This window comes from Micropterus dolomieu, linkage group LG13 (assembly GCF_021292245.1).
Source record: "Micropterus dolomieu isolate WLL.071019.BEF.003 ecotype Adirondacks linkage group LG13, ASM2129224v1, whole genome shotgun sequence".
Classification (NCBI taxonomy): domain Eukaryota; kingdom Metazoa; phylum Chordata; class Actinopteri; order Centrarchiformes; family Centrarchidae; genus Micropterus; species Micropterus dolomieu.
This window is the reverse complement of record NC_060162.1, coordinates 24,499,284-24,524,032: the sequence shown is the minus strand read 5'-3', so window position 1 is coordinate 24,524,032 and position 24,749 is coordinate 24,499,284. Positions and strand designations below refer to the sequence as shown.

Here is a 24,749-nt window from a genome sequence, read left to right as displayed (position 1 = left end):
GCTTCACTGCTGTCGTTAGATTAAGCTATCCATGCATCCATCGTCAACCGCTTATCGTGCATACAGGGTCACACAGGGTGTTAGATTAATCGATCGAATTGAAAAAATAATCGTTACTTACAGCCCTATTTTATTGTAACAAATAAATCAACCTTGTAACCTAAATCTAAAACCTCCCTATTTTTCTTGCTCATCCTGCATTTAGAATATTTTTTCTTATGTTTAAATGAATTATATATTTCATTTTATTCCTCTTTTTTTCTTTCATTGCTTCTAATATGACTAGAAAATGGGTGACCAGGTAACTTAATGTGTCTGCGTTCGTCTTAAATGTTTGTGGCCCTCCTTTAACAGCCATAATTATTCACCATCCACAATAACACTGTTCTGGTGTCTGCATTTCATCAAATTCTCACACTCTCTCATATTAAAGACACTTTAATATGAGTTATGTCGTGCATCAACTAGTAATCATCAAAACTGGAATATTTAATCAATTTCTTTACTTTCTCCTAGATCAAAGCTTTTGAGAAGATGGACCACCTGGCCCGAGCTCAGAGACTCCTGGAGCTGCAAGAAGCAGAAAATGCTCGAGTCAGTTTCAGATGTTTTCATGTTTCTCTAAATACAGGCCTTATGTGTCCATATATACATTGAGAAAGTTATTGGTTGCTGTGGTCTTTCTACCATCTACTCCTTAAACAATGGGATTCTAATGTGAGTTATGATGGACAAAATCCACAGTCATGTTATTTGCACAAATGGATCTACAGTTAGACTGTGTGACAGTCTGTCGTGCAGCAAGGGTGTCAACGCATGAAGCACGTTTTGTCAGACCACAACGCAAAATCGGATGCGCTAAGGTGGCCAATCAAATGCATGCAAGAACGCATTCCTGGTAGATGTAAACAATGTGATGGAAGATTAAGTAGTTGCAAAATCCTGTCTGAGTATTATAAAAGGTCCTCGAATTCACCAATATTTTTACTCAAACTGGACTTCCTGGATCATATTTTGTCCTGCGGGTGGCTACAACAACACAACAATCAAAGCGCAGCCTGTATTTGGTATCAGTGCCCACTAACATGAGACTAAAAATTTTTGTCTTTTTAGTGGCCACTAAGGGTGATCGGCCACCGATAAGTATTGGCCCATAATTGTTTTAAATAGTTTGATCGGTGGTCTCTGTAAAGGCTGATCAGATGATGCAATACATTTTTACATTTTACACGTTTGTAAAGATAGTTAGCACTAAAGTCCTTTTCTGATGTGAATGGACTGACACGCCTAGTAAATTATTTTCAATGAGAGGCAAGCGGGCAGGAAGGGACGTGCGAGCGATCTGACAGGCGGAGCAACAGGCGGAGCAACAGGCGGGCGCGATTCTGTGAAGCGGTCGTGCTGGTGTCGGCCCCTCTCTCTTTCTTTACATCTCTCTGCTCTTCTCTCCACCCCTGGAAGAAAGCCGCCTGAGCTTTCCAGAATAAAACGCTGCTACTGCGGATCATCGACTCATGATGCTAAAGCCGTCATGGTGCCGGTTCTGCTTTATCTCGTTGTTGGTCGCATTTTTTTATAGTCTAAATTTATAAAGATGCCATTTTTCCTTTTTTGCAATATATTTAAGCTCTAAGCTGTTCTCAATAACCCAGCACTGCTGCTATGGTTTAAGTTGTGTCTATGTGAGAGGAAGTGGAATATGTTGCACATTTCCTGCCCATCAGTTCATGATGCGTTATCATCTTTGAATTGTAATACTTAGTATACATAGTTTTTAAGAATAGTTAAATAAATATATAATGCTACACGATAAACATGAAGCTTCAAATGGAGTAATCGGTATCAGCTGATATCCCTCCAGCAATCGGTGATGTGGATCTCTTGCATTGAAATGGCTTTAGGGAGGGAGCTCTTTACGACAAGTGTGGAGAGGAGGAATGATTACAGCAACCAATAGAGCTTTCAATGTACATGTGAGTATTGTTTTAAGGTAGTAAAAATATGAATGTCTCCCTTAAATAAGGAGTTCAACAAAGCTGCAAAAAGACTTGTAGCCTCTTGGGGTCCACGTTGAGTTTGGAGGTCTTGTGTTTTGTTTTTTTTAAATGTTGTATTGGTTCTGAATTTATCTGGGTTGGTTCTCTTCTCTCTACACAGTTGGAAATTGCACAGAAGCATCCAGACATCTACGCCGTCCCAGTCAAACTGCCAAAGCCCAACCTCAACCGTCCTCAGCCAATAGGGTGAGAGCATCACTCATCTTTGTAACGCAATTAAAAATCACATATTTATTAAGATGTGGTAGATAATTAAGCATTAGTTGTATAAAAGAGAACGCTAAACTGCTTGTGTGTGTGCGCGCAGTTCAAGCTCCAATCCCGAGCAGCAGGCTCCGTTCAGGCCACCGTACTCTGAGACCAGAGGACACGAGGACGACGAGGCCGAGTACCGCAGACAGCTGGCCGACCAGACCAAGAGAGGGTACTACAATCCTCAGAAATACAAAGACACGGAGCTGTAGGCCGGGAAACCAGGACGTGACATCACCGCTGCATGCGGCTGGATTCCTCCAACGTCATCGCTACAAGCAAACAGCGCTCGCTGCCTTGGTAACGGCTTAGGCAGCTTTACCTCTTTACCTTTTACATCAAGGTAAACTGTCAGAGCTTTGGTTGTAGTCACATTCCTGCGAAGATTTCCACACTACTTTCAGACACTTTTCAGCACTGCTGTCTCACTACTGTACGTGTTGTACAAAAGCCGTACGCTGATCCCTGCGACAATATTCTTATGAAGTGTGAGGTTTTATTTTTCCCCACTACATTAACACCTAGCCCCAGTTGTTGTATCTCGTGTATAACCATTGCATTTGAAAGAGCAAAGCATGTTTTTCTGAAAGAAAAATACCCCCATGTCATTTTCTTTTTTTTTTTCTTTTTTTTTTCTTTTTTTTTTTTTTTTGAATCCACAAAGACTCTTCTAAACATCTGGAAGAAAACTATTATGTCCCCTGCACAAGACAACCGCCATATTTCCTTGCTCATTTTGTAAAAAGAACAATCTAAAACGTGATGTTGTGTATAACATCAGAACACTAAGGAACAATACAGACAGCTTCTCATACATATTGACTAAGGACATATGACCGGCTACTCCAGCTACCTTTGTTTTGATTATGAAGCAATCACAACTTCTAAGCTCAAAAGCTTAATCGTGCAGCAGATTAAATCTTTTTCTCACCCAGGTAGTTCGAAGAGTCTTTGAGGATTCTGGAAATACCTTCAGAACATCTGTATGTGTTGTTAGATGACCATTTGGGTTTTTCAAAGATCACCAGGTATATATTTTTCCTTAAAACTGATGCTTTACCTCCTACACCATGCTGCAACCAAATCTTAGATACGGTACTGTAGACTGTGTACAGTATCTAGACTCTGGTTTTACATCTTATTACCAAGCTTTTTTTTTTTTCCCCCATTCATTGTTACAGCAGGCATGTTCATACAGTAATGAAGTGTTTCAGTGTGGGTTATGCACTCTGTCAGCAGCTGCTCTGATGTAATAGGTGTTAAACTTCCTCTTCTTATCACTCTCCTGCCAAGTCTTCTCTGGTTTATTGTAAGCCTCTACATTCCTGATTGGACATCTGTATATACACTACACCGTGTATTTTTGGTGCATTCTGGGAAGCGGCATATTTTCAAGTGCCTTGTAGCTCAAGGCACTGATGAACTTGTTCTTGCATATATGTTTTTTGTATTAAATATACAGTGAACTCAGTCGCGTCTTTGTACAGGGGAGCATCTGGAATGTGGTGATGACAATCATGTTTGATCAGTTTCTTGTCTTTTAGTTTGTGATTTTTCTCTTTTTTTTTTTTTTGTTTGTGTTCTCCTTAGTGTTACAGAACAGACACAATTCAAATAAATGAATTTTTTTTTTTTTTTACACTGTGCCTTTAAGTGTCAGGTTCCACGTTTGTTCATGGGGCAGTTTGGAGAGATTAAAGAACGGGGTAATCTTGAAACCAACTTGTTTGTCCCAGATGTCTGGGTGAGATGCAATTTACAGCATGTTCAAATGGCTAAAGCAGTGCACTCTTCTCTGGGAGGCATTCATAGGGTGCGTTAGTATTTTAATACATAGTACGCCAAATGCAGTATTCCAAAAATACCAGGATTTCCTACTGCATCTGGTCCCATTGTGCAGTATGCATGCTTTTCTGGCTATTCTGAACCGCAATAGTATGCTATTTGAAACGCCTACACTCTCACCTCGGTGGACAACTGGCCAATGACTGAAGTAGGGGTGTTTAGATAAAGAAAATTGTCTCTTTTCTCTTTTTAGATTCTGAAATGTTTTTAGAAAGATAATGGCTGGGTTTGAAAGGTTTCTTGCATACATCAAACATGCATTTATTTCTTATTACACTCGAACTATAGCATTTTCTGAATTAACACCCAACTGCATTCAGTTTAAATTCTGTTGAATAAAACAAACCAGAAATGACTGACCACTGCCTTTTCTTTAGTTTATTCAGCAGAATTGTACATGCATCCTCCTTTAACTTCACCACTTCAATTTAAAAGTTATTTATCATCTGGGTCGCCCTGACAATTTATAGGTCCAACATGATTAAAGTACATTCAGATATTACAGCTATTTGCCACCTAAATATGCACACAATAAAACCCACAATATCTCTTTGGTCCAACATAACACATCACATTAACACTCGGCCTAGTGAGATAATCTGTCTTCTGCTGTCATACTGTAGATGTACATGTTTACATGACAGTGTACTGTACAGATTAAGGCAAGTCAAGTGATATCAAACGGGACAAAGAGAGGAGAAGGTATTTAAAACAACTGAGATGGATGGACAGTAGTAAAGAGACTGAGTGATGTGGTAAAAAGAGTGAGAAGTGTGTGTTCAGATGTAGACGGGTTGCTCCTGTGCTGTCAGCAGACGGTACATGGCTGCAGGCATCGTCTTCATGTGGATCTGGAGCAGAAAGAAGCCAAATTATGAGAATAAAAAAAGCAGAACAAACATACTGACGTTTTTGATATTTTTAGACCCCAGCAGTACAGCTCAAAATTTTGACCAGTGTGGTGCTGCAGGAAAGGTCATGGGGTCAATCAATCTTCTTGGGAGGAGGAATGTGACACGTCTTTTAGACATTAAAACATTTATTTGGATGAAAATGGAGAGCAGAAATTTTGGCTCAATGGTGACACAACAGAGACCATGTGGTCTGTGATATAATTAGGATTCCCCCTCTGGGGAACTATGATGAAACTCCTGAGAATATGGCTGTGAATTTTTAGGTTAAGGTCATGAACCAAAGTATCCAAACTCATTCTGAATCATCTTTTTGGGACCATAAATACCGTAAAATCTCATAATACAAAGTATTCAAATAGTGCCCCCGGTCTGCAGTAATAAGGTCGGATGGGTGGTGGAATTAACTGTACTGTAAAAGCTGACATGGTGGCTCATTAAAGAAATACAGTTTTCATTCAGTAATTAAGTCCTGTTGCTTCACGCTTGTTGCTTTTTCAGTCTCTTATTAAGCTATCATCAATCATAAAAGCTATGCTAGAAATGATGCCCTTTCAGCTATGGGCTTGCTTTTACTGTGAAACATCTGTGCAGGAAGTGTTGAGTTTCACTGATAATAGCTTAACCACAAATTACATTTTTTTAAAAAGCATAGATCTGACAGGCACACTTTCATGCAGGCAAACCTCATGTGGGAACAAATGTTCTTGTATATTTTGGGAAATCCTTAACTTGATTTCAAAAAGAGACACTTGGCAGTGCTCCTACCTCTCCTATGGCGTTGGACAGAATCTGAACGATCTTCTCGTGAGGCGTCGCCACAACACTTTGGCTGTTGATCTCGATGATGCGGTGACCGACGCGGACGCCTCCTCTCTCAGCGATGCCTCCCCTCATCAGGCTGCAGATCTGCGGGCAGGAAGTTAAAAACGCAGGGAGAGTGGGCTCAAACTGGCAGCCTCCTGTATGTAAGAACATTATTCTGACACTGTAACATGTCCAGAACAATAACTGCTTCATGTCTTTTTCTAAGACACTGACACTACTTTTAGTGCACTGTTAAAATAAAAGCCTCTCTTGAACATTTACAGAGGACAGCAGGACTACCCCACAGTGGGACCACAGTTTGGCCACCTCCTTTGTGTCTGGGTGGGAGCTGCAGAGGAAGTGATCAGTACTCACAATGCCGTTCTGGACGCTAAAGCCCAGCTGGTATCTGAGGTCCGGCCTGCGGATGAGAACCATGGTGACAGGAGGACACCTGACAATGTTCATCTTGATCCTGGACTGAGACTTGAGACCCTGAAGGAATACAGAGTCAGGTTAGCTACAGGAGACGGACATCAAACAGGGACAAACACAGAGACATAGAGTTGTGGTAGAGGACATAGTTACAGGTGTGTGTGTGTGTGTGTGTGTGTGTGTGTGTGTGTGTGTGTGTGTGTGTGTGTGTGTGTGGGGGTTACAAAAAGATAATGACGTATAAACCAGAGTTTTTCTTATATAGCTAAAGGCAATTTATTAGATGTGTGTTAGTTAAAAAGTAAAATAGTTTTTGAGTAGTGCAGGTTTTTCACAATATGCAAGTTGTTTTCAACCATTTCAATATTGCGACGCATGGGGAAAATGGGGACATGAACACCGCCGACTAAGAATTAACTGAGACTATTTTGAGTTAACTCACTTACTTGCATGTTTAGGTTTTAAAAACACAGTAGCAGTACCTTGATGATGCTCTGGCAGGTGCTGAGCGGTAAACCCACCAGACTGGTCCCGTTTATGGTCATGATCTGGTCTCCGATGTTGAGTCGCCCAGACTTCTCAGCCGGACCAGCATGCATCATGCTGGCGATGATGACGGTGGGGAGGATGGAGCCCCAGCCCGACTCCACTATCACCACGCCCAGGATCTCTCCTTTCTGCTTCTCGATGTAAACCTGCAAGGAAACACGTCAAGCTTTGTTTGTGCAACTTCTCTAAGGCAGGACGGGCTCTTGTAGTGTCCTCATCATAAAGTCATGATTTGTAACCATTTCTGAACAGACTTCCTCCAGCTGGATAAACCATAGGATTAAATTAAAATCTTTAAACCCCTCCTGGTGAAGAAACACAGCATCAACGAGCTTATTGCGGCCAACAGCACCATTCAGAAAAAATGCGAGGCGGCAGCGGGAGGGGGGAGGAGGGTCTGAGGTCAGACCAGGTTGAGCGTCTCAAATTCACCTTCATACTGGGGTTAGTGAATTCTTCTTTTTTTTTTCAGGACAACTGTCACACAGCTGTGACTCCAAAACCAGCTGCTCATTTGAACCGCTGGAAGGCAAACTAGCAGAGCAGGCTGAGCAGAAAACTAATGGCACTGGCTCAGTGTTTAAATATTAACATGACTTGACCTGAACTGAAGGCTTGTGTTATTCTTAATCTGCACAAAAGTTGCACAAATCATACAATACATAAAGATCAGCCAGTATATAAAGTGAAGTGTTCAATTAAAGTCAAGCAGAAGTTTATTTTGTCAAGTTGAAACTGACCCCAGTGGAAAAATACACATTATTTAAGCACAAGTAGTAAATGAATATCCTCTGTGACTGCGCTGCCACCTGCTGGTTCACTTACGTCTCTGCAGTTCTCTGACTTGGAGAAGTGAATGAGGTCGTCGTTGTACATGTCCTGAGTGTTGAGCAGGTCGCTGTACTCCCTCTGGCTCAGATCCTCGGGGTCGATGCCGTTGGCCCTGAGGAACTCCTGGTAGGCGACGCTGAAAGACTGACCGATAGACTGAGCGATCAGCTGGGCCTGAGAGAGCGGGAAAGACGAGGACGGCGTGAAATGACGGTCATTTTGATACTCCCTGCCTCTGTCTGCGCAGGCCTCGTGTTTAAAAGGCTGGTTTCCATCACCCTATAAGACTCATGCATTGTACTGCAACACTTGTGAGAACCATTACTACGTGCATTCCTTACTCACACTACCTTACCCCAACCAGAACCAGAAATTCTAACCTTAACTCTCATCAATTCTTCAAGGCCTTGACATACATACAATGACAAACATATTTTACAATACTTCCATGCATTAATCAGGATTTAGCAATATTTTAATCACAATCTGGTTTGTTTGCTTTTGTTTGTTAAGTTTGTTTGAGTTTTTAAGTGTTAAACTAAACACATATTGAATATGTTTGATGCATAATCAAACATATCAGTGGTACCTTTCCTAATGTACTTCTTAGTGGCAGATGTTGCTACATAAAAGAAAAACACTGAAAGGAATTCAGGTGGTTCTTGGACGTAAAGGCAACTAGTTTCCTAGCTAACAAGATCCAGCACATAAACAGTGAGTTGGTGGTGTATTTGTCTGCTTTTGGTGAAGGCTAACAGTTTTCCCTGCTTCCAGTGTTTATGCAAACATTATAATCAAGTACTCACATCCTCGGACTCGAAGACGTGGCAGATCATTCTGTACAGCCGTCGGTCATCGTGGCTCATGGTGGTTTGCTCAGCTGTGCTGTCCAGGTTTTCCTGTGCGCTGCGGGACCGCACCATCTTCCCCCGGGCCATCAGCACAACCATGTTACCGATGTCAGCTATGTAGGAGATCGTCCTCAGTGGCAGGTCCATTAAAGACTCCTGGTGATCCAAAAAAGACAGAGGTACTTTTAATAAATCAGTTTTCTATGGGTCCCTGGTAACAACGTGTTACTGTGACATTATACCTGCTAAATAAAGAGGTTTTTTAATGAGGTTTGGAAAGAAAACTTGTTGCTCGGGTACTGTCAGCTTTGTTTTATGGGATCAACACCTTTTGTACGATGACATCGTCCCTCAAGTATTGAAAGATGTAAAAAAGATGTAAAGTATTTATTGATGAAGTCAGGTAAGTCAAAGCATACAGTCATTTTTATACCTGAGTGTCTGCATTGAGGACTTTGATCCTCTGCGTGGACATGAACAGATCAACCTCAGCAGTTGATGGAACCTCCCCGTCGGGGCTCTGCACAGCCGGAGAGAAACCACGAGAAAGGATGTGAACAGATGAAGCAACAGGTTGATGAACAGCAGCGAAGGAGACATGAGCGGGCGTCACAACGGTCAAGAGTCATCAAATGTAACGGCTACAGAGACTCAATGAATGAAAGCAAAACACCAATGTCTCGTGCAATCTGCACACGATAAGCGAAAGGAAATTATTATTTAAGTTAAAATGAAGAGATGACAGGAAAATAAAAAGGTAAGTAAAGACCCTAAAAGGCCTTACATATGAAGACAGAGAGATCTGTTCACATCTAACATTAGCATTTGACCTCAGATGTCTGTGCACAAAATTCATCTTTTACATGAAACATATACAATCACAAAGCAAACGTACCTTTTTCCTGTTCTTTGCCTGCTTCTGAGCAGCCTGCGGAGATCAGAGAGCAGAATAGAGACTCAGAAAGAGACAAATCAAGACAACAGTACGAGAATATTGCTTTTTGGGTGGATCGCCAAAAACCCAATCGCCTCATTCACTGTGGACTGTCTCCATTCCAAATGCCAAATTAAAGGACAAAAGGACCTTAGTGGTGTATGTTGTGTGTGCGCGAGTGTGTGTGTGTGGGAGGACAGTGATGTTACTGTCTATCACATCTGACAACAGCAGGCTGCCAGGGGCCTTTGCAGCAAACATTATCAAAAGTTTCCTCTTCATCAATGTGACACAAACGACCCTGAAGAAAGACAAGCGACCTTCTGGTGTTTCTGGCAGACGCCTCATCACAGCCCAGGGTTTGTGTTTCCAAATGTTGGCTAGCTTGTGCCTCCATTCACACTCACTAAACTCTACCGGTGTTGATTCAAGGTTTAAAATCCAAACCTCTCTGCTCACCCTCATCAGCAGAGATGCCATTAAAGTGGATTTAATCTGTGAATTCAACGGGATGTGGCCCCGAATGTAGTACACTGTGTAAGCCATGTTAAGAGTTGAATGATTAAGAATAGTTATGTTAAAATCTCGTTTTTATAGGTGTCATTTTCAAGTTCAAGCATAGCTGCACTTTTAATTATTAAACTGTGTGAAGGCAGGTCTTTTTCTAAATAAACAACCTAGCTAATGGCATCACGTTGTTTTCAGAAAGGTAGTTAGCAGCTGGCGCTCTGGTTGTCGAGTGTTGATAATTAATGATTAATGACAGCAGGCGTGTAGTGAACAGTAGCTGGAATCCCTCGGTTAAAGTGGAATGAGATGAGTTTGTTTGGATTTGACTGGTACAAACGTGTCTTGTTTGATACGATGCGGACCACAAAGGCTTTGAAAAGTTGAAAGGGAATCGTCATAATTGCTGTTGGATATTTTTCCACCAATCCTTCAGCCCTAACTATATTAAGAGCCACTAAGCATACGTGCGGCTATGATGCATTTAAAACAGGCCTTTTAGTAAAGACTATAAAAAGGATCAATTAGGGGCCTTATCAAGTCACCCAAATGTAATTTCTCTCACAATTTTAGGTTTATTTTATTTTACAGCTACATATATATTTATTAAGTGTTTTAATGCGGGGACTGTACTGTTAAAACTCTGAAAATATAACTGGAGGTTATGAAACCGGCAATGGTAAGCAGCCTCATGGTGCTAGCTAGTTTTTATTCACTGTAGGCAGGAATATGTACGGTTTTTTTGTCTAAACTGTTCCAGACCCTGCCAGATGCTCTCATTTCAACCACGCTGCTCGCGGGCTCCTCGTCCTCATCAGCTCGAGTCTGACTCCTGAGCCGTCACGGACGTCACCGTATATCACTGTGTTAAGAGCCGCCATGTCACCTTCAGTATGTCATTCATCTATATTTGGCAGACAATCTCATACAATAATCACCATCCGTCTTTCTATGCCATCCTCGACTGTCCCCAATGTAAGGCTTTGGCTGCTGAAGTCAGTGTCCTTCTTCATAAAAGATCTCTGCATTTTTATCAGTTTGTGAGCTATATTATTTTGTATTTTAAAAAAATACCACAAGAGAAAATAAAAAGATAAGATCACGAATGTGAGAAAATATAAATAGGCTGTTTTTAAATGCAGGTGTGGGAAATCCTGACATGCAACAATTGCAGAAATGTATGTAAGTAAGCCCCTGAATCCAGTCCATTGTGTGAGTATTCACCCGATAGTGACCTTATTAAACGGATCAGGTATCAGCCAGGCATGACTGATCCACATTAAATACAGTTTTCTGTTCCAGTCAGTTCATTTGCTGAGGTTAACTTACACTAACTGCATAAAGCCAGCGCTGATACTAAATCATCATTTTCTGCTTCACATACTTCACAATGAATACATTTCAATGTGACGGTCTTAACTTGGGAGTTAATGTTACCAAAAACTTCTACAACTGGATTCAGACGTTATCTTGAATTTCAGATCGGTTCTGAGCCACTACCACGAATCTGACAAGTGAGATGTCAGCTCACCCAGCCTGTTAGACAGCGAGCCTCCACTCTGTCTTTTCCATTCCAGTGAAATAACTTATGTATCCCCCCCCCATCATTATACCGTCTCTAACCCTCTCCTTCCCTCAGTGTCTCAGACCTTAACGGAGGCGATGTCCTGGAACTGTCAGTCAACCGTCCGGAAAGCAGAGTTCGGCTGAGCTCCTGTCCTCTTCCTGCCTCTGACATTCTTTACATGTCTCTCCAAAAATGGCATTACGTCTTACTGGTCATCTCTCACGCTCGCACAGTTCCATGTTTGAATGCCACGCTGTCACCGTAAGCCATCTTTCCCCACTCACTGCCCTCAACTGACCGCATATATGTTTTCGTTTTCGTGTGTGTCCAATATCAGCAATGGATATTTCTTCTCACGTGAACAGCAAAAGCATCCCACCTGAAACCATATATGATTCAAGCAACATTTAATGTACTGATATACTTAGCTGAATCACTGTGATCAAAGTTAAAAGTGTTTTCCTTAGCGTGATGCCTGTTTGACATCATGCGCTGCGACTGGAGCAGAAAGCGGAGTCTAGAGTCTCCGGGGCTTCGCAGCCTTGATCAACAATTTATATAACATCCAGCGGAGCCGAGGAGAAAAGCCTGTATGACTGCGGATCAGGAGCAGCGATCTGTGGATGATGCATTGTGCAGAAACCCGGGGACTTTTCGCCCGCTGGCTGTGTGTGTTGCCTGCTGAGGGTTTCTGACTTTAAAAAGACCCAAATATGAAGCGAACTTCAGTTACATCACTGATGATGTGTCCAAGTGTGTTAGAAAATATATCTCCAAATGACGAATCTGTTGTAGGCACTATTATTAATTCAAAAACGTAACCCCTATATATACAGTCTAACAAGATGTAAGGTTGTGAAAATGATCTTATACCACACTGTCTGACAGTATCACAAAGTGTTAACCACACCACTGCGCCACTTTGCCATTAGTTTGAGCACAACTCTGGTCGTGGGTATTACATATAAACTTCTAATTATTTATTTTTTACTTTTCTCTATTGATCTGTTACTTTTCTTGTCTCCTCTGAATTAGCTTGTTCCAACTCTTTACTGAAGCAAGTTTATACTTGAAATGCTAAAAATCCAGATTCTATGATTTTTTTTTTTATGGCTTTACTATTTCATCAAATGGGAATATTGTAAATGTCTTGTGCATCATTTCAGACACATAACCCCAAATTCAAATTTTTGGAGGCTGAAGAAATAAGAAAATGTTTCTCTTCAGAGATATGACATTTTTATTTTATTTCTATAACAAGATGTAAAATATATGAACTAATATTTAGCCTTTGAATTGGAGTAGTCTGTCAACAAAGGCAGGGATTGTACAAATAAATTTATAAACTAAAAATGGGCATCTTCAAGAGCTTCACTATGAGAAATAGAGGCTGTGTCAGAAATCGCTCCGTACCCTCTGCCATCTATTCTAGTGTCTGAATTCTGAACTGAACGATATAATGCTCGAAAATATTCCTACAATGGAACGAAATAAGTAATGTCCATGGCACGTACCTGTATTCCACTTTCTGCTGACTATCCCACAATGCAATATGGCGCATTTTAATGAGGCAACACATTACAGTCAGGCAACACTACCATTGTCAGCGACGGTGATTGGCACGTTTCCGGAATCTTAATTTACTTATGTATTTTCCTGTTCTTCCTCCACTATAAGACCGCGGAATTAAATCAAATAATCTGTGGTTTGCTCTCACCCGGACTCTGTTCATGGCCTCCTGGGCCTGCTGCATGCGGGCGCTCTTTGTGGGCGTCCTCTCTGACAGCAGGTGGGTGCAGCCCAGGTAGGTCGCCGCAAAGATGATGCCGTCAATAAGGTCTTCAGGGTCACATGGTCCCGGGACTGGCATGAATCAAATGCATTCGTTATGCACATGTTCACACATGCTTATACGTACCAGCACACAAACATACAGATTAAAAAATTAAGCTACGGCAATGATCTGGTAGAAAATTAGCCCAACATCTACAATATTGATACAGTTTTGAAATATGAGAGGACAGCCATGAACATTACTGAACAAAACTAAACCGCTTTTAAGATGTAATAGTATTCATGTCAACAGATGAAAAGAATGGCTGAGGATATTATGATTTTCATGCGCGAGGCCACTCACCGTCCACAAACGTTGGAAACGGAGGAAGAGATCTACGAATCTGAGAAGGCACGAAAAGGAAAAACATCACCATCCTTCTTATTTCTCTCTCAGGTCTCTCCTAACTTATTTAATACTGCCAGACTTTAACTGCTGTCAGCCTTTTTAGCCGCTGGCAAATAAACCCCTTGTAAAAGATGCCTCCCTGACTTTGCAGGATTCATCATCCACGTTGCCATGGATTCAGTGAGCTATGCCGTCGTCTACAACGTGAGCCCAGGTTTTTTTTAGCCTGTATTTGCTAACATGTTGGCAAATTGGCAGCATTAAATGTATGGAAAATTAGCAATTAGAGGTTTCTGTTTGAAATGTATCTATGGATGTGCAGACGACTGACACTGGATTACTTTAATACTGAAGAAAACTTAAAATGTGGTGAATCCTGCAAGTTCTGGAGTTATAAAGGAACTGCATTTTTTTGATTTATGAATGTTTATTCACAAACTCTCACCTCCTGGACAGACGGCTGCTGTTGAGGCGACAGTGGTTGAACCTGTGGTCGCGGCTGCGGAGCCGGCAGCTGCTGATGCTGTGGATGCTGACGTTGTTGATGCTGATTGGGCGGCATGTGCGCATACGGTTGGGGCTTTGTGTATGTCTGCGGAGGCCTCGCGGCGTCCCTCTGCTGTGGATGGTGGCCTTGGCGGTGGTGATGGCTGTGTTGGGGCTGCGGTTGGTGATAATGCTGAGGATGAGGAAGTGCTCTTGCGGACTCAGCCCTCAGCGGGCTAACCGGCTCCCGGACTGGAAGCGTAGCGGGGGCGTAGCGGGGCGGAGACTCAGACACTGACTTCGAAGGGGAGTGAGGAGAGGACTGAGAGAAGGAAACCGGGAGAGAGGAGAGAGTAAGAAAAAAATATTTTACAAAACACTATTTTGAACCTGCAATGCATCTACAGCAACTCAGCTGACACCTCATTCTGACAACACATGATTCAGGATTTAGGCATTAATCCAAGTAACGCAACATGAAATGAGAGCCAGGGATGTGAATCTTAAGTTTGCTTTCTTCCTGAAAGATCAAAGTTTACTTATTGCAACACTGCAGTACGGCCTCAAAGGTATAGCTCAGTATTTTGGGAAAGAAATAGAAATAGCTGCAAGATAAAATGGTTACTTTTTCACTCCTGCTCATGCATTTTGGAGCTTCTACCCATATGAGAGACCACTGTTAAATGTGCAAAACAGGACTACAGGAACATTAACAAAATCTGACTAAACCGGCCAACTCCTTTTAAAGAGTGCGATAACACGCGCAGATCTATTCTTCCAAAAAACTGAAACTCTGATTGTATCTCCTTGTCCCACTGCTTCCTCGCTTTATAAGGAAAAGTGCAACATCAGGTCCAGAGGAATCAAAACTGTTCTGATGAGCCAATTTGGCTTCTAACGGGAGCCGATGACGGCTCTTTGGGAGACATATTTTTACGTAAAAAACAATAAAAAGTAAGCATTAATGATGCGTGAAGTCATGCTTACGTGGCCAGCTGTAGTCTGCAGTGGGTAAACATCCTCTGTGGGGCTGACCTCCTGCCTCATCACCCATATTGGCTCCACAGGCTGGTCAGGGGTGTACGGGGAGCGTACTGTCTTAGTCTTCACCTCCTCGATCGCCTCCTTAATGTCTTTAATCACCAGGCTGATGGCGTCTCCTGAGCCCCTCATACCTTCCTCCCCTTGGAGACCCACCGTGTTTCGCTCCTCCTGGCTCTCACCTGAGCTGATCTGCCCGGACATGGGGCTTTTAGCCTGGCTTTCTGCTTGTCTGGGTGCCTGCCGGCGATTTTTGGGAATGGGACTTTGATCGGCGCTGTCCCCCTCACTGTCAGACTGTCCATCATAGTGGTGCAGTCGGCAGCCAACAGAGCGGTCCGGAGGGGAGTGATGTGATCCGCGGTCTCTGGTCTGCCTAGGGGCATAATGGGAGCCCTTGGTGGGGGATGGTGGAGCCCCTCTTTGTACATTCTCCTGTCTATGGCTGGTAAAGGGCTCTTGGCGGGACTCCTGCTGGGCCTCATTAGGCTCAGTCCTCCAACCAGATTGCCTGCGAGGTTCTCTGTGTAACTCGGGGTAGGATGTCGTGAGGGGCTCAGGAAAAGAGTTAGGATGGGATTTTAGCTCTGAGTACGACTTGTACACAGGCTCAGCGTATGATTTTTGGTGGGACTCTGAATAAAAGTCTGCATAGGTTTTTGGATAAGATTCAGAGCACGATTCAGAATAATCCTCATCTTCTTCTTCTTCGGGTGGCAGATCGTTGTCGGGCAGTGGGCTCACACTGGTGTCCTCACTGAAGTGGTCCATCTGGGGAAAAGGTGGAACGTCAGGGGACGAAGGAGGAGTAGGTGACTGGAGCGGCGGCGGGCTGTGGAGAGGTCCGTCCATACTGAGCGAGGCTGCGCTCTCCGTGTCGGAGCAGAGATCCGTGATTTCACTTCCCTGAGCTGCAATGTCCTCCCTTACATCGTCCATCACTTCTTCCTGATCCTCCTCAACCCTCTCTGCACATCCCTCTGCTCTGTCATCGACTGCCTGCATGTCATCGTGGCTGCAGCTGGTGTGACCTGTGGTTGTGCGATGATCTCCATCATCCTCCGCCAGTCCTTGTTCTTCCTTCTCCTTAACTTCCTCCGATTCCTCTTGACATTCCACTTTACGCTCCTGGAGGTCCTCTTCTGCCTCAGCAGGGGGAGTGTGTTGGGGGTGAAGTTGCATGTTATAGGTTGCAGGACGAGGTGAGAGGTGGGTTGGGGTGACAACAGCAACGGGAGTCTGGTGCGGAGAACCCCTGTCCTGCGACTGGTCCGTTACAGGATCATCTGATGAGCGTTGCTGTACCAACGCCTCTGCTGGACCCTCTCTTTCATCTGCACCAGGTGAAGAGTCCTGCATCATTCCCATTGGTTGCCTCTGTCTGTGACCTCTGAGCCTGGGGTTCGGGTCACCATGACGGCGGTAACGGGCAACAGCAGGGCGGGGTTGCTGGACAGAACGAAGCTCAGTGTCTCGACTCTCGGCCCCATCCAACCGTGAAGGTACCACCCCAGGGGCCAGACCAGGAATCTGAGACTGGCTTTCGCCCTGCCCCTGCCCTGATGGAGGCCGCCGGCGATGCCGATGGGGTCCACGACCCGTGGGCGCGTGGTGGTGTTGAGGAGGGTGATGATGATGAGGGTGATGATGATGGGGATTTAGTTCCCCATCCTGGTTGAGCATCTGGCATGGCCTCCAGGACCGACGTAAAGGGGGTTCCCCGGGTGTCGTCCCGTTCAGCTGCCTGCTCCTCGGAAGCACATTGTGCCCCTCGCCTGCGTCCCCGGATGCTTCTCCCTGATACTTGTGGCTCATGGCTGGGGCGTGATCGGACTCCAATTTTCAGAACATGCTCCTCTTGTCTCCAAGAAAACCCCACTCATAGCACGGTCTGGGAGAGACAAAGACAGGAAATAGTTCAATCAAAGACCTAATTAGGGACTGGATATTTAGTGTCAGTAGTTTGTAAGTACAGACTCAATGTTTCTATAGGAATCAGTATCAAAAAATGGCACTAAATGCTGGCTTCCTAGTCTCACTTAGTCTTTGAACAGATATTCAGTTTAATTTTGTTTTTTTTGTTTTTGACTGAATTGAATTTAGATGTTTGTGCATTTGCGATATGTGCGACAGTGAACTGAAATCTTACAATATCCTCGGTTATTTAACTAATGTCATCAGTCTGTAGATCATATTCATTCCACCAGTTGATGGGTGCCCCATACCACACTTCAACTTCTGTAGTCAGAGGTCACCAAGTATTCTAGAGCAAAATACAACACACAGCAGACCATCAAACACTCAAACACAGACCCACACAATGCTGAACCAGAACCAAAGACACAGCCATAAAATAGAGGCCGCATTATCATCTCTAATTCCTAATTCTTATCATTTTAATTTTAAAGTTTCAACTTTTTATTTGCAATATTTGCAAATCTTTTTTAGCAAATATCTCCTTTCTTCTTGCTCATGTTGACTGTGAATACAATGTATTATGTTCAATAAAGCAGTTGTCAAACACTGCTGGGGAACTGGCAATTGCTGGATCTCTTCCCTGCTCTATATAAAAAGTGCAGTGAGATGATTTTTGTTATGAATTGGCGCTACATAAATTAAACTGAAACTGAATACATGTGAAATAACAAACCTGGATTTTAACATTTACCAGAGTGAAAACAAATGGCTGCTTATAGTAAAAAGACTTACAAAAGACTTAAAATGTAATAACAAACTCTATATTGATGTCAAAATGTATCTCTACAATAACTAATCCTCTATTTCACTGGTCATGCCTAAGCACCAGTGTTAGCTGACATTTAGATAAAATATGAATATAGTGGTAATGAAATGATATGATGGGCTCTCAGCTAGCTAACATTAGACAGCACATTTTAAGTAAAAGAAATGCTAATTATGAAACTGGGAAAGGTGGGAAAGTTAAGTGTAGCTAACTACTGACATTAAATTACAGTGTCTCCACCAGCGTGTGGTTGACTGGACTGTAGCTGCTGCTGCTGATGTGGGCAGACAAGATGTTCAACTAACGTCAAGGTTAGGAAATGGTATGGGCCATTTTAGGGATGTTTGAAATCATATTTTAAGTGTCTTGAATATAAGGCATGAATATGGGACATAGATTGTATTATTTACAAATACGAAAGACCCCCCTGAACTTGTTTTTGCCTCTTTTGGGGGGGTCCAAACCTTAACTAGGGGGGTCAGACGCCCCCGATCCCCCCCTGTAATTCGAACCATGTATTTGGGTATTGGGCTGTTGGTCAGACAAAACAAGCAATATGAAGACATCACGTCCTTGGGGTTTGGGATATTGAGACATGCATTTGTGCGGTGTGGTAGGCAAAGTATTAACTTCTCTTGCAAGCTCTAGGTACTTATTCATTATTCACATAGGCCTAACTAGGCCTACTTCTGCCATTGTCCCCATTATATAAATTGAGAAAACAGCTACAGAATTACTAAAAGACAGAATTGGTCAGCTGTAAGCACCGCCACCTTACAGCAAGAAGGTTCTGTGTTTGAACGTGCCGGGTGGCTGAAGCCTTTCTGTGTGGAGTTTGCATGTTCTCCCTGTGCCTGCAGGCCACGGTCCAAAGACATGCAGGCTAAGTCTCTATGCATCTGCCCTGTGATTGACTGGCGACCTGTCCAGGGGGTACCCCTGCCTTTCCAGCCACTCCCATGACCCTCAAGGATAAGCGAGTACAGCCGATGGACAGAAGAAGAAGATATACTTTATACAGGAAGACATGAGGATGCAGCCAGGAGGAACCAGGCGGCAGGCTTTTCGTCCCACCTACTGAGTGAGGTCATGGTTGGATGGTTTGTGGCTACAACCGTGGCTACCCCCCGTCCAGTCCATCTTTGTAACAGCCTCCCACTAGAGTGATTTATCATCTTAATGTGGTCCTCTCGCGGACCAGCTTAATCATCAGAGAACATCCGCTATAATTTAGATAGACTTTATTAGTGAGGCTAGGTATCAGGTCGAGGACTCCCTGTCTCTATATTGCTAATAGCAAAAACTTAAATCCTCTGGGATTCATCTCAGTGCGCAGTGCACTTTAATCTGCACCACATTCATCTGTCCACCAGCAGCTGGCAGATGGCACAGCCGGGAAGAGAGAAAAGGACGAGGAGGAGGAGGCAGGGGCACAAGGACAAGGAGGGACATTCTCTGGTATCAGATAAGATCTGACAGAGAGAGATGAATAGGGCAGCGATCTGAATAATAAATGCCCTCTGTGAGTGAGTTTTGATATTTATTCAATATGACAAGGCTATCAGGGTATCCAACAGTTATGTCTTATCGCAGGCTTCACCGTGTCTGAGGTCAACGAGCTGAGAAAGGACACAACAACATAATCCTACCAAATGTTGCAGAAATTACAAATTGGTTCAAGAAAAGGTAATCAATGGAGAAAACTGGGCAGTCTTATTTAAAGAAAGAAAACCTTGTTTATGAAGGCCTACATGAAAGCTTAACAAAATGTCTCATTATTGCTACTCGATATTTTTCACTGAAGCTGCCTTCATATGTCAATTATCTGGAGAATCCCTAAATGTGTGACGGTATCCATGAGACATCTACGTTTCGCTCATTGAAGGTGGGGTATGCGATTCTAATCCAGTATACATCTTTTTGTCAATATCAGCAAATATCTCCTCAGGGTCCACTAGCTGTCTGTTCTGTGTGTGCACAGGAAAAGAAAATCAGTGTACTCAGCTCTGGCTCTGTAAGTAGGAAACCAACAAACTGGCCTGCACCCTGCCAAACAACAGCCAGGATTTGCGTGACAGGTAACAATGACTTGTCCACGAACATTCAGCTCACTTTCTAGTTTGCAAAAACATGCTGTTGCTGCGATGTTATCTACAGCAGCAAGAGAGTTGTAGAGCGTGTTAGCTTCGCAGCAGTAACTGTAATGACAGACTGCTAACCCACAACTTAGCTAACGTTAGTTACATGGGTCACATGTTTTTGTTCGCTCTAAAAAAACTCTAAAAAATATATATATACTTGAAAAGCAAGTATATATATTTTTTCAGGAACACTTTTAGCCCAACTGGGCAATTGTTTCAATATCACAATTCATTCACATTTTTATATTTTTATTTTTATTAAGGCTGCAACAAACATTTTTTTCCCTATATTATTGATGTACCTATACTTTTTTATTAACAGATAAATAATTTAGTCTATTAAAAAAATTTCGAAAATGTCTCCCCTAATTTAAAGGGCAGTTGTGCAGAATTGACTTTAAGGAATTCCTTCACTCCTGAAATTCACTTAAGGATGTAATATTATTCTTTTAAGGATATTACTTAAATATTTGATGGGTTAAATTTGTTTAACTTGTTTTTGTTGGGGTTTTTTTTGGTGAGGAAATCTTGAAAGAACTAAGTGAGTGTGATTCTAAGTACAAGTATACAGAGTCATTTTGTATCTTCAATTCTTGCTTACATCTTCGTAGGTTAATTTACAATCTATTTGATCCACTGCATCAATAGAGTGCACTTCTTGTAACCTTAGTGAACTAATGATCAGCTAACTGTCCTAACTGCCAATTACTGCAGCTCCTCTTGAAAAGAGGCAGCACAAGATTTACTGATGTGGTTGCAGTCTTATATGTGCAGACATATAAACTACACTTGAACATCGAACATGTGGATAGAGCGAAGACACAGGGGGCAAAGGTTAATGTTGATCCTGTAATCTGAGCACAAACCACGACTGCTAGGGAGGCAACATGATGGGATGCAGCAGGAGCGAGGGCGGACTCCCAGGGTGGCTAATGTCCCTCTCGGCCTGGAGTTTAGGACCGGATGGCAATGGTATGGTGATGGGTCGGGTCGGAGTTCCCAGGTCACAGATGGCCTTGGCAGCGTGGCAGTGGAACGTACAGGCCTACAGAGCTGTGAGCCGGGCACTGCACTTCCATCTGTCAGGCTGCAGTGAAAGCCGGGGGGGATTTACTAGCCCATTAACTTGCTGATCTTATACTGACACACAAGCACACACCGATGACACACACGCGTGCTATATGTACATGCAAGGACCTTCACTTATTACATCTATTCACAAGCCTGTAACTTCCTTTACTACATGCCTAACAGTAATTTTGATTGAATTAAGGCTGCATCCAACTATTATTTTTATTAGCCAGGTCCCTGATTCATTAATTAACAGATGAATCATTTAGTCTATAAAATGTCATTGTAATGTGATGATATTTTGGGGTCTGACAAGACTATTAGTCCTTTTAGAAGGTATTTACACAATCATCACTTCTGTGAATATGATGGCCAAACAGGTAGAGGCATTCAGTGGTCCCACTCACACACAACAACCAAATACGTAAACGTGTCAGATTACTAAATATGAATCTGTTTTACTTATTGCTCATTTATTGTGGACCATGTCCAATTAAAAAACGGCTGCACCTGAGTTAGCTTTAAGCTAATTTGCACGTGCAGCCCCATGAAAACGCAAAATACAACAGTACAAAATAGCAATTTGACAAATATCCAGGAGCAGTAAAACACTTTACACCATCATGGTGAATTAAGTAGATTATAAATGGATTTTGATAGAAGGGTTTAAAAGTGATCCTGGACATGACTGTGTTGTTTTAGGCACTCATTTCATACTCAAACATTTAAAACGAGGTTAACACACAGAAATACTGGATGGTGCAGTGATCAGGAATTAACAAATGAAACCATGCATTATGCAGGTAGTATTTCACGCTATTATACTGAATAAAATGTTGCCCTTAACCCAGGCCCTAATACTAATTCAGCCTAAAGTCCTAATAAGTGCTGCCACAAATAGTTGATTGTTTGATGTCAGTCAGCAGAAATGTAACAATTTTGATAATTGATTTATCTTTTTCGAGCAAAAACATGCCAACTATTACCTAGTCCTAGCCACTCAATAGTAAGCACTTGATGCCTTTCTTATTCAAATTATGCAACAGTAAACTGATCTTTGGGTTTTGGACTGTTGGTCGAACAAAACAAGCAACTTAAAGACTCTGTTAAATTGTGATGGGCATTTTTGCTCTTTTCTGACAGCTAAGATAAATGATTAAACAAAAGAAATACAGATTTGCCTATAATGACAATAATGACTATATGCAATTGTCCTCACTTCACATTCTCTTCATGTGGCTATGAGAGCATGATTCATCCCTTCACCCTCTCACACTCCCTCTCTCTCACACACACACACACACACAAACCACACAGTGACAGACACAGTCACTCAGCGAGCATATGGTCCATGTTGGGACGCGTCAGTTAGTCGTGTTACTTACATTGTGCTGTTGACTACGCCTTTGCTCTAGGAGGAGAAGATTAATCCACGAACAAGTGCCAAACTGGCAAGTGCTTTTATTTTGAAGGGTTACTGGCTTCTTCAATCCCGTCCCATGGCCTTGAACGATTTTATTATGTTAAAAGGGTAGAAACCTTCCTTTAGAGATTGGTGCTCGTGACCAATTAGTGATCAGTCCTGCGCTCCCCCCCCTCTCTCTCTGAAATCCGCTTATAGTTTACAATTCATAAGCGATCATGATGTTGTCCTGGATATGAATCACGTGACGTTTTATCCTGGGAATGACATACAGTCTTTCACTGAATCCCAATGCCTAAAACGCCTGACATCTATCTATTTGAAGGGGGGGAAAGTGCAGTAAACTGTCCCTTGCCTAAATGCCTCTCTCGCTCCCTCCTGACGGTCCAGATTAAACCTCCGCAGGTGCAGACCTGAACAAATTCTGCCTCCCCGGCCCGCACTAAACCCGGTTTCCCGTCACGGGCTGCCGGACATTACTCTCATTTACCTGCATGTCAGAGGACGTGAGGCCCGAGTCCGGCTGCTGCAGTACACATCGCCCCTGTTCCCGTGGCCGCTCGCTCGACTCGGCTCGGCTCGGCTTGTCCCTCCAGACAACTTGCTCGGATTAAAGCAGGAGAGCTCAGCCCCTCCTTCCGCACCGTGACATCAGAGCGGATTAGCGATGCACAAAGCGCTTTTACAAACACCGCTGATGCTGGTGGAGCAGACACAAACACTTCTTCGCGGCCATGAGCCTGTCCCGCTCCCACCTCCCGCATCAGCAGCAGCCTGCAGTGCAGCGGGGGCTCTGCCCAGCTCTGCCCGCCTGCTGCATCACCGCGACCCGCCCACGGTCTGTCGGTGGGGTCGCTGTTATCTGCCTGTGGATCTTTCTGGTCTGATAAAGATGCTCCTGAGTTAGTAAAACTAGTGGATGAGGTGGACAGGTGGATAAGTGGCATCCCACTAACCACAGTTTGTGCCCAATCATCGTTTACACACATCTGTTAGCTAAACAGTTATGCTCACCTGAGAGTCCGCTCACATTTAACCCGTAGTTACCTCTGCTTGAGCTGGCTAATGTTTAGCCCTGATAAGCTAACCCCCCCCCCCCACACACACGCCAGACAAAAGTAAAAGAAACAAACAAATATATATATATTTTTTAAATTTGCTCAAAAATACTCTTCAGCTGGAAAAAAAAACGAATTCAAAATCCCAAATGCCCAGAGGCAAAAGCCAACAATTTAAGCAGTCCTGCTAATCTAAGATGGCGGCCAGAAGTTGTAAGAAAGAAAGAACAGCCTATGGATTTTTAATTCACCATTAAACTTAGTAATGTAATGACACTGAGCCTCTTAAACTTATTTTTCTTAAGTGTAGCCTGTAGTCTAAATTATTAGATATAATTTATCTAATATTTATAACTTATATTAAGTAAATGTCATCCATTAGAAAAATCAAAGTTTTGCTTCCTGGAACACTTGAATAGAATATTTTTAATATTATGTGAAAATGTCAGCTGCTAACATCTTGGCCATCATCTCATTCCATATGTGATGCACATGTTTTAATAAAGTGTCATGGGAGAATAGCCGATGAACACACTTTTATCCATGCTTGAAATTATAAAATAATTGAAAATAAGATGGATAAACAGTAGATAAATTAATCTGATCAACCAACAGGATGAAAAGGAAATTCACCTTTGTTTGGCTGAAAAACAGAGTCACAACTTGGGAAACTAAAAGCTTTATTCCAGGGGGTGAAATATTTTTCCTGCTAGTTAGATGAAGGAGTCAATTAGGAATCTGCTAATAGGCCTACTTCACATTAGGACAACTCACTTCATAATTGCAAAGGACATGGGAAAGGGCCACATAGGAAACAGAAAAGTTCACACTGTACATGCAATACAGCATGTGTAGTGTTTAAGCAATAGCTCACGACAGGCCGTGATATAGGCGTATTATATCCACAGTTAAGGGGCGTTGTTCGCGTTGGCCGTCACAGCAGTGCCTAAAATAATAACACTTTAATATTCACCTACCATAAAGGGCGGAATTACGTCTCTCCTTGAGCAATAGTCTTTTGAACACGGTATTGAAACTTAGGTCCTAAACTTTGTTGC

The 24,749-nt window shown here is 42.8% G+C and overlaps 2 protein-coding genes across 7 annotated transcripts in view; one reads left to right on the top strand and one right to left on the bottom strand.

Annotated features, from left to right (window-relative positions):
- Positions 1-4,027, top strand: part of tjp2a (tight junction protein 2a (zona occludens 2)) — a 50,797-nt gene extending 46,770 nt beyond the window's left edge. For all 4 annotated transcript variants that reach the window (XM_046066128.1, XM_046066126.1, XM_046066125.1 and 1 more), the window contains 3 exons: positions 517-594; positions 2,158-2,243; positions 2,365-4,027. In XM_046066128.1, coding sequence (XP_045922084.1) covers positions 517-594; positions 2,158-2,243; positions 2,365-2,521 — 321 coding nt within the window. In that variant the 3' untranslated portion in view covers positions 2,522-4,027. The remainder of the gene's footprint in view (positions 1-516; positions 595-2,157; positions 2,244-2,364) is intronic.
- A 490-nt stretch (positions 4,028-4,517) lies between these two features.
- Positions 4,518-23,670, bottom strand: LOC123981374 (amyloid-beta A4 precursor protein-binding family A member 1-like). 3 transcript variants are annotated; one of them, XM_046066131.1, is made up of 13 exons: positions 23,648-23,670; positions 15,202-17,146; positions 14,174-14,536; positions 13,684-13,723; positions 13,264-13,409; positions 9,434-9,466; positions 8,972-9,058; positions 8,494-8,694; positions 7,682-7,861; positions 6,790-7,002; positions 6,248-6,367; positions 5,834-5,974; positions 4,518-5,005 (listed from the first exon to the last, which is right to left on the bottom strand). In XM_046066131.1, exons 2-13 carry the CDS (start codon positions 17,068-17,070, stop codon positions 4,934-4,936), a joined length of 3,465 nt encoding a protein of 1,154 aa, XP_045922087.1. In that variant the 5' UTR covers positions 17,071-17,146; positions 23,648-23,670; the 3' UTR covers positions 4,518-4,933. The 3 variants fall into 3 exon arrangements, with proteins under 3 accessions (XP_045922087.1, XP_045922085.1, XP_045922086.1); XM_046066129.1 differs by lacking the exon at positions 23,648-23,670 and adding an exon at positions 23,124-23,542; XM_046066130.1 differs by lacking the exon at positions 23,648-23,670 and adding an exon at positions 22,596-22,706.
- Between the last annotated feature and the right edge of the window lie 1,079 nt (positions 23,671-24,749).

What these genes read in the sequence shown, in the direction of transcription:
- LOC123981374 (XM_046066131.1), bottom strand. Translation starts at nt 17,070, where the DNA reads ATGAGCCACAAGTATCAGGGAGAAGCATCCGGGGACGCAGGCGAGGGG. An exon ending in TGCAGACTACAGCTGGCCAC is followed by an intron (nt 14,537 to 15,201) that starts GTAAGCATGACT and finishes TCCTTCTCTCAG; the next exon opens with TCCTCTCCTCACTCCCCTTC. An exon ending in AGCAGCCGTCTGTCCAGGAG is followed by an intron (nt 13,724 to 14,173) that starts GTGAGAGTTTGT and finishes GTGCCTTCTCAG; the next exon opens with ATTCGTAGATCTCTTCCTCC.